This window comes from Montipora capricornis, chromosome 2, assembly GCF_036669925.1.
Source record: "Montipora capricornis isolate CH-2021 chromosome 2, ASM3666992v2, whole genome shotgun sequence".
NCBI classification, from domain to species: domain Eukaryota; kingdom Metazoa; phylum Cnidaria; class Anthozoa; order Scleractinia; family Acroporidae; genus Montipora; species Montipora capricornis.
The window spans coordinates 43,406,954-43,416,953 of record NC_090884.1 but is presented as its reverse complement, the minus strand read 5'-3'; the positions used below and the strand labels follow the sequence as shown (position 1 = coordinate 43,416,953).

The window sequence follows — 10,000 nt, the reverse complement described above, 5'->3', positions numbered from 1 at the left end:
TGTGATCTAGCAATCTGATTGGCTAATTTGCCGTTGTCGATAAGAGTCTAGACAAAGCTGTACGCGTCATGCTTGCGTCAGTTTGTCACGCAATGTAATAACCAATCGGAAACGCCCATTTTGGGAAATAAACCAATCATATTGCGAGAAAGTTATAGACAACGCTTGCTCTTTCTTTGTGTCATGATTTTGGTCACGCGCTAAAATAACTTTCTTTGCATTGGCGTTGAATATTGCGGTAAAAAACAAATCAGCTGTGCCTTGTGAGTCCACAACATTTTGACCACTGTGATGACGAATATCGTTGTCGATAAGAGTACAGCCAACGCTTAACCAGTTTCGATTTGTTAAATCGCCTTTATATAAACAAAGGCATCAAGTTAACCTTTTCGTTATAGCCCATAGATATTAACTAGCTGCGGATACTTATGAGCGTAATCTAACGAATATTCCTTCATTGCGGGGTAAAAATAAAGCAATTTGAGGCGAGGGGTAATTTCGTGGCGTAAGGTTTGAACAGGTAGCTTAAGCAAGGATGACGATGACGAGAACGTTGCCTAAGAATATTATTGCCCTTTATTAAAATAATTTTGCGTTTACTCCAATTCGCCCAGCATTGTAAGTGTGTATCAACATTCCTGGGATAAAATAGGTGAGAAGGGTGTGGATATTTGGAGAGAAAATCGAAAATTTATCGTCAGGTGCTCGCGTTCTCCATAATCTCAAATTTGGTCAATTCAAGTCGTTGTCAGGGCGAGAACGAAATAGAACTGCTTACAAATGTAAACTGCACGTGCAGGGCGTGCAGAGCTTTTGTTTTTGCTTGTTATACCTATTGTTTGATCGCGTTCTCGGCCGTGCTGAAGCTCCCTCATATCTTCTGCAAGACCACGTCTATAAGGATGCGCGAGAGTTACCTGAACTCCTGATGAACTTGTAACTGAGTTTTGATAGGCACGGTAGGCAACGCCAGGGTTGGATCTGAACCGAAAGCAGAAGCGTGAATACAAGACAGGGCGAAAGCTTCTAAATATTTGCGATCGATACTGAGGCTGGTAATCGTTCTTCATTGTATTTGTGACCACTGCAATGTAGGCGTTTCTGCTCGCTGAATGCATTATGGTCGAAGGTGCGATGCATCTGACCAAAACGCCAGCCAAGCCAAAAATATCGAGATTATTTATCTTAAGGCGCTCTCAAACGAGGAAACATTGTTGCGGAAACATTGTTTCCGGAAATGTTTCCTCGGCGCGCGAACGAGGAACATTTGTTGAGGAAGCAAAATGTTTCTGAACAAATTCAGAAACATTTTTGCTTCCACAACAATTGTTTCCTGGGGTCGCAAACTGGGAAACGTTTGCTTCAGCGACATTGTTTGCTCGTTTGCGGGCGCCTTTAATTGAATACTGATTATGCCGCTGCTCTCTCGCTCGAAAGTAACTAGTAAACGCGCCGACTATGATAACCACCGACTCAAAGATAGTCAGAGTGTACCAGAACGACTCTCATTAAATTTGCTTGGCATTAAATTGCCGCTCTTTTGTTGCACAAAAAACTGTCGTCGCACATAACTGGCTACGGAAGATCTCCTTGTAACACCATGAGAGAGGGCTTTCTGGTACTTACGAAAAATCGTCGCAAATATCGTTTCCTTTTGACATTATGAGCACGTAGTATTCCAAGAATCACCGTTCGGTGCAAACTTTTTAAACCACCATCATCTTATGGTATTGTTATGTGGATTGAAGTAAAAGGCTTCGGTCAAATTAAATGATGAATAAGGCTGATGTTATTGGCTAAGACAAGGTCTTTTGTTTCCACGAACCCAAACAACACCGAGTCTCAGCAATTTCTGGTAACACAGATGTTCAAATTGGAAAAAAACAAACTAAACAAAAAGGGAAAAAAAACCAACAAAGAGCGAATCTTTTGAACGATAAGGCATACAAGAAATAATTAGTTCACTCTCTCTGGGCAAACTCACACATTTCAGAGGCTCTCATTGGCCAGACTGGATCGAAATTAAATGGTGTCTTGTGTCATTAGAGTCCTATGACTTTCAGTAAACATGTTATGAAAATTCTGCTATGTCGACAAGTTTAGACCAGCTAATAAAATCATGCATACATACATAAATACGGCAAACTTTTTTTTAGCGGCTTGGATTTCAGAGTAGCCTAGTGGCTAACATCTTCGAGCAAATGAGAGACAACAGAACTGAACAGAACAGAACGTAGAGTATCGTGTCAGCTACTGTTAAGAATCCCAACTTGGCATGAAGCAAACCAATTGGCTCTTTATAAGTGCAGCCGAGATGTTGAACTAGGAACTGCCAGGATTAAATTCAAATAGTGATCAGAGTGGGTTTTGAACCCGGGATCTCCGGATATCAAGGGACGTGTCCTAACCACTGGGCCAGACTCAAGTTTATCGGTGTTGTAACTTTGCGTAGTTCTGATATTCTGCTACTCTTGATGGAGAGAAGTGTCCATAGCATAAAGACTGCATAGTCCATATGACCAATCCCTTGGCCAGTCTGATGTTCTTCCCTCTGATTTTCAGATTTTAGTGCTTTGCGATGGAGCTTGCATAATTGCTGCTGTTGTAGCTGAGGTAAATCTGAAATATCAGAAAATACTATAAATCTTTCTTCCTCTCTTCTAATAAAATAATTTCTGCTTGTTGACACTCTTGTAATAATCTAGTTGGACCTCAATTAAAGATTTCGTCAACTTCTACTAAATCAAAGACAAGAATTGCTGGATGACTTCATCACCGGATTCTCAAGAAAATATGTCGTCTCTTAGCAATCAACCACGAGTTCTAATCGGATTCTAATTGAGACTGGTCATGCAAGGGAAGAAGGGGAGCCCTGGGAACGAAGTTGCCTCAGTCAACCTCGTACCATGGACATTTGCAGAGATTTAACATCGTGCTTTCGGCAAACAGCCCACCAGGCGTTTTGCCAAAATCCCTTTGTTCTCACATCCAGGTTGTCGTACTCTAAAAGCCCTTGAACATTTCTTGTAAATACACTATGAAATATTCAACATGTTTTTTGGACCAGCAAAACGTTGTGAAAGGAATAGACCGTATTCATAAATGGCGGCTAAGTAATTTATGGACCTCTTTCATAATGTCGGCCAAATATTTATATAAACTGATATTCTTCTGTTTCAATGCTCATGCCTTTCTAGCCTCGCTACGACGAGCAAATTTCAAAAGAACATTTATTTCAAAATGAGGGCAGTAGGTCTAATTAAAATAAATACAAAAGAATGTAAAGGTGGTGCATATAAAAACCCTGATAAAAACTCGGATTTCGTTTTAATGTGGAAAGTTACATCGTGTAATTGTCAAGAGGTGTCCAAGGTCCTCCAAAGATGCCAGCGTATTTCGTATGCAAATATATTCGAATGTACTTCAAACACTGTTGACTAGGTCCGACAACATCCTCTATTCCTTACAAACAGTGGGTGGGCTCTCTAACATTACACGAAAAACTTTTAAGTTCGTGTTCTTGTGGAACCCGAAACGATTAAAAAGTCGAAGTGTGGTTTTTGCTTCTTGGCATTTTACGTATAGCCTCAAACCCGGCAGGACGGTGCACTTTGCATCACGAGAAGTCAGGTCCAAGACTGACTGCCTCAAGCTAAATAAACTTTTCAAATGAATGTTCCGTGTGCATGAGTGCACTCAAAACAGGTATTTTGAGATAAAAGGAAACCCTCAACAGTTGATGAAGCTTCTAGTAAACTGTGCTTTGGAATACAGAGTTTATGCAATTCTTCTCACTGATAGAAGTCCACATTTCGTGATGGGGTAGGGATTATTACTTCACGTGCGAAACTAGTCTGAGACCTTCTATAGTAATAGACCCGCGGCAATTCAGTATTTGTTAAAATAAACACAAATTTTGATGATGTAAAAAATTTCTCAATGTGGGCTTGCTGACACATCCGGCGGCGGCTATCTGCGAAATTGGTTACATGGTATTTGGACAGTATGATCTAAATTTAATTTGCCACCTCCCACACTAGTCTGTTGAACCAGTTTAAAGGAAACTGGTTCCTCCAATGAAAAAAAATCATCACTCGATCGAAAACAACTGCTCAATAAAAGATTAAGTAACGCTCGTTTCTCTTTCACGTTAACCTACGGTTTCTCATGCGACTAAACCTTCTGTAAAGTTTAACGACTAAATCACGAAAACAAAACAAAAATACTTAGAATCTAGCAATTTAATGTTCAATCTTTTTAATCTATTTGAGAAAAAAAAATTTACCTGTTAAGAGCCCTGATTTGTCTGACAATAAATTATATAAGCTCTTACTGAACCAAGTATTCTTGCCCATAATTTGGATAAATCAAATGCTCGCATATAACATACGTAAGTATTTCAATATTTTGGGCCGAAAACAATATCGGTCGTTGAACTTTATTTGCTTTTTGTCATCTCTTCAAGAGACGCGTCCGTGTATAAATCAAATATGCGTCAGTACTGATATAATTTTTTCTTTAAAAAGAAAGGTTTTTAATAAATAAGCTAAGTTTCTGTTTTTACATCCGACTGTTCCACGTGTAAATGCTTCTTATGACGCAGATTGTGAACAACATGTGAAATTGTTCTCGTAAAGAAAACTTCAGCAACGCTGCATGCCTTTTAGAAATCTACATCCTACCTTTAAACAAGCGAGGAAAATCTCCGTTCAGTAAATATCAACATCTTTTTAGAAGAAAAAAAAAACGCGTTCTCGTTGACGTCTTTCGAAATAATAACCTTAGATTTGTAACTGAACACAACCGAAATATATTTGGGTCGATGCATTATTAACTTCCGTCACTAAACTAACTCTTCGCCATTTTGTGTTGTTTTTGGCTTGCGTAGGCGTAGGCGTAGGCAACATCGCACAGCAAAATTAGATCAAATCCTAATTTAACTACATCCTGTGAAAAACATAAAACTGACAAACAATCCCACCGTATCTCAACAACTGTAAATTCAGGAACATCGATCCATTCGCGACGAGTGGGGAACAAGCCGAAAACCGCCTCAAAAAGCAGGCTTCTTGTGTAGAAGGGATGACCTCAGACGTTCAACATCCATTTAATGGCATTCTCGACGTTTGCGTACGTGTTACCGCGTGATATCCTAACTTGCGCAAGGCAACTTTTGACGACGTGTGGGAGACTGGTACTTAATTAAAGCATGACAAGGCAATTAGCGGCACACATAAAAGAGTGAATACTAATTACTCTTTACGGTATATATAGATATCCTATCGGATTTTCTTTTCACTGGTAACGATAAATGTAGGTAAAAATTGTCGGAGAGCCCGTGCGTAATTGATTGTTCCTAACTGGGCAAGTTCCTTCGTAACCAGAGGTACGTTAACAAGGCATTTTGTTCATGCTTGAGGCTTCGAAGGTATAATGCCATGAGAGCTTACCCCTTTTTTGATGAATTGTGTTGACTTCACCCGACCATAAAATTCTCCTGTAATCATAGGGAAAGTGCGGTTCTAGAGATAGAGCCTTCCATTTCGGAAACAAGTAACATTTGTGGCCGTTTTATCGAGACAATAAGCATAGGAGCCCATTAGAACAGAAGATAGTAAATAGCCTTAGTTATGTTACTGAGTCGTGAGTTTAAGGAAAACTGCAGAATTATTTTTGGATTTCACTCTTTTAAAGAAATCTTAACTGAGAAATAAATCTTGGCCACAAAAATCATTCACAGCGCCAATAGATATCCATGTCATTGTAAAGTTTTAGTGATACTATTGAGAATCATTGCTAAAGAACTAACCTCTGGATACTTCATCCGCCTCAGCTTCGGAATCGGAACAGAAATGTGATAAAAAATACACACTATCTGGTTGAAGAAAAGTGACATCAATAATTCGATCAGCCTAAAAAGCGCGAAATATTCTTTTAACTGGGTAAACGACAATGAAGAAAGCAAGGAATCAGAGTCGTTTGAGTTGTCTGTGGTGACATTTCGATGCCCCTCGTGTTTCGTTTTTGCAAAGGACTGCATCAAGAACGTCACTTTACAATACAAGTTAGCTCTATAGTAATCATTTTACAATGATTCCATATCTTTTCAACATGTAAAATGCGACCAAGTTCTCCAAAAAGAAAATCACTCTAAAGAGCGCTTGATTTTGGAGAGAGAAAGAAGAGTTTATTTGCCACGTGCCAAAGTTTTCAACAAGCCAAAGGTTTTGGACTTAAACATTTATTGCGTTGCAAAGGACGGCAATGACATGTACTGAAATTGACAATGCCATTGCGGAGCGCGCAGAGCCAATGGCCTTAAAATCTGAGGCATTCCTCAAGCTTTTCTTTTAAGGACTTCAAGATCTACTACGACGACGTCGACGAAAACGTCACGAGCGGATTCAGGGTAAAAATACAAAATGAAAGATTCACATTGGTATGCCCACGTTGTTGACAAAACCTTAAATATGGTGATTTTCACGTAGGTTTCATGCAGAGTACGGAAGAAATACTTCCTAAAATGCGTGCTGCATATGAAGAACGATTATTTTTCTTCTTTTCACCGATGATATTATTGTTTTGAGGGGTTACCGTTGCCCGTAGCGGTCATCAATTAATCTCCCAATTTAATTTAAGATGCGGTTAGGCCATCCTCTTTATTTTCTCCATTTAGTGCCGACCGATCCAAATTTTGGGCATTTTCGATAAAAAAATGTAACGAAGTAGATAAACCATGTCGCATAGGAATTTCGGTGGTTGATCCTTTTTCCCACGTTGTCTTAATTTTACAACAACATCAACCAATATCTCCACCATATTGACTTTAGGTTCACGTCTTGTTGTTTTTTTCCTGGCTCCACAGTAATGATGCTGGGGTACAAGGCCTACGATTCCGAGACTAATTGTGATTTCTTTTTTACTGACTGACCCAATATCAGGAAACGTATTAGACGCTAAACGAAAAAAAAAAGGGGGATGGCCTTATTCCAATTGGTCAGGAGAAGAGATAGACTCCATGGTTCAAATAACGACACATGTTTTCGAATGGGAATGTAGATTTGATTTGTGAAACGACTGTGTGGTAATAATAGCTGCTTTTCATGTATAGCGCTCGTTGTCATCATTAGTGGTTAAGAGGCTTCATGCGCGGCTTTGACCAAGCTGCATCTGGCGACGAGCAATAGTTCATGGGTAAATTGTTTTCTTTTGATGTCCTCGGTCTTCAGGTCAAGGGCTTTGACTCTCTTCCAGACGATCTTACTGTTGTCTATCCAGACCAAGTACCATTGCCCAGCTTTAAGATGCGAGTTATGAAATGCCCGCCATTTCTGACTGTTTGTTGTCATGTGACTGAATAAACATGAAAAGTCACGTGGCATCACAGAGCTCATTTTGTTGATAAAGACTATGTGATAGAGCTTCGATTACGGAATTTTTTAAGACTGAGATAAGATTTCCGATATAACTATCAGCTTCCAAAGCTAAGAATGAACTTCCGTAGTGTTAAAGCTATTTCATTAGGGACCAGACAAGAAATAGGTAAGAAAAAGAAAGGAACTTTACTAGTGTCTCGTCTTCTAGCGCTGACGCACTAACACTGTAAACTGAAATCAACAAATTAACGCAAATCGAGAGGGAAAAACTCGAATGCCCGGAGAAAAAAACCTCTCAGTGCAGAGTAGAGAACCAACAAATTCAACCCACATATGAGGCCGAGTCTGGCCCGGAATCGAACTTATGCCACATTGGTGGGAGGCGAGTGCTCTCACCAATGTGGCAAGGTGAATTACTAAGGAGTTGCATTATAAATCATTTTGATGCCTTATCTTTTCTTTTAGATAAATACTTGCCGGCAGCATGCGAACAACAGAATTCGTCATAGTTGCCATTATCTTCATCTCGACGTATTTGAGGTCCCAGGGAGAGCAAAGCGTGACGGAGCGCAAATCAGTCCAGTCACTTCTAACCTCAAAAGGAGCTACATTCCTGCCATTAACAGACATTGGGCAGCCCTGGTGCAAGATGCAATCGTTTAATCACACTATCCGCCGACGAGGATGTGAAGAAATGACAGTCGTAAAACGACTTTGTTATGGTCAATGCCGTTCGTTTTACATTCCTTATCGCAAGACAACATTTCAGTCGTGCTCTTATTGTACTCCAGTTTCCTTTACGACGAAACCTGTTGTGCTAAACTGCCCTTTCAGGTCACCTCCCGGCCAACTGGTTAAAAGCATTAAGGTTGTCACAGCTTGCAGATGCCTTGCTTGTGAAAAGAAATATTTATGAACAGTTTACTTCAAACCTTAGGTGGAAAACAAACAACAATAACACTAATTGTAATTCTATTTTATGCTATTTTGGTAATAACGTTAGGCCGAGTATTTAAATCTACAATAGAAGGAAGAGGTGACCCATCAATGTGGATGATGAAAAAGAAATAAATCAGTAAAAGTAATAAATAAGTATAAAATTCATATAGAATATATAATGACCGCGTACATCAGCTCGTTTGACGGATAACCTCTAACAGTCTTTTTTGAAGGACGTCTTGTCACCCGACTGTTCAGTCTTCAGGGATGAGTCGTTTCGCTACTTTAGAGAGTTAATTCGATACTCAGTCAATACTGTGTGACCCAAGTTTAAACCTTAATTTACTCTTTACATACACCAGTGCCGGTTATTACTGACAGACGTACGTAGCAAAGTTTGGTTTTTCAGAGAAAACTCAGGGACAATAATCTAATGTAAAGCACCACTAGCTGTTGTTCGCAAGGTGGTGACAAAAGAGCCGTACCACAGGATCACCTTTCATACTGTTGAATATGCACCCACCCAGCTGCCAATGGGTAGAATAGAGATTTTTCAATCAGTTTTGGAATTTATCTCGGTCATAGTTTTCTCTTTGTCGTATGTAGTATTAGTTGACAGGAAAAGCTTCCTCATGCTTTGTTTTTTTGTTGGTATTAGGTTACTCTATTTTTCAGCTGCTCAAATTTTTCATTAAACACTACGTTTGTCTTCGAAGATGTTCTAATTCAGAGGGGTTTTTTTTTTTCATTCCAATAATCAGGCTAATATTGGTAATTTGCAATTGTTGACCGTAAAGGCAAATATAGAAATAGCTAAGACGACGCCAAATGCGGCTTTTGAGAATAAGCTGTCCACCTTCTAATTCTAGCCGGCGAGTAAGCTCTCTCGCGGGGTGCGAGTGGAGTTTGCTCGCAGGCTACCCAATATATCACCATAGTGATATATTGACATTCATAACTCAGTGTGGTAGCCTTCTGGTCCTCTTATTGACTTCGATACGTTACCTACAACACACGACTGATACGTTTTTCATAAATGCCAAAATTAATGTCTTATTTATTTATTTATTTATTTATTTATTTATTCATTTATTTGTTTATTTATTTACTTGAAAGTGTAAGAACAGCACCAGTTTCTAAACTTAAATCAAAATTGAGAAACAAATCGAGCAGTTGAGAAAATAAACCATCCAATAAGAAAAACAACGTTAAACTCACTGTCTTAATTTATGATATTGATATTATAAACCAACTCACAAAACCTGGTTGAATGTTCTTAAGATATTGCATATCCAAAACATTGCTTTAAGAATGATTGTATTTCATATATTGCCCTACAAACGATCTCTGGTAGCAGAGTTAGGGTGGAATAAATAATCATAATTGGAATGAGTAAAACTCGTCTGGTTCTGTTGTTGCGGACAAAGCCGCGAGAGGGCTGGGCGGAAAGTGGGAAGACCGGGGCGGGGTTCTCAGTTCCTGCAACAGCCACCAGCTACGCAGGTTAAAGTCCTTCTACAGAGTGTGATTACGTGACGTCACGGCGGCCATGTTGGTATACCCAACTAATCCTCTGGGAATTGAGCTCTAGTGTCATTGTAAGAAATGTTTTTTAATTGACACTTTAACCTATCCTCGTTTTCAACCGTCAGAGTGGGTCCGTGGCTTTTTCGCGATTTAAAAAG

At 39.4% G+C, this 10,000-nt stretch overlaps 1 protein-coding gene and 1 long non-coding RNA gene across 3 annotated transcripts in view; one reads left to right on the top strand and one right to left on the bottom strand.

The window, feature by feature from the left end:
• Positions 1 to 10,000, bottom strand: part of LOC138022926 (acid-sensing ion channel 1C-like) — a 52,908-nt gene that overhangs the window by 18,455 nt on the left and 24,453 nt on the right. Inside the window, exon 6 of one of the 2 annotated variants that reach the window (XM_068869949.1) lies at positions 1,627 to 2,619. In XM_068869949.1, coding sequence (XP_068726050.1) covers positions 1,627 to 1,661 — 35 coding nt within the window. In that variant the 5' untranslated portion in view covers positions 1,662 to 2,619. Of the gene's footprint in view, positions 1 to 832; positions 1,597 to 1,626; positions 2,620 to 10,000 lie in introns of those variants that run through there. The other variant, XM_068869958.1, reaches the window with a different exon arrangement.
• LOC138022950 (uncharacterized) lies at positions 4,985 to 8,487 on the top strand. The gene is made up of 2 exons (XR_011126687.1): positions 4,985 to 5,386; positions 7,842 to 8,487. It is a non-coding gene; the product is annotated as an uncharacterized lncRNA (long non-coding RNA).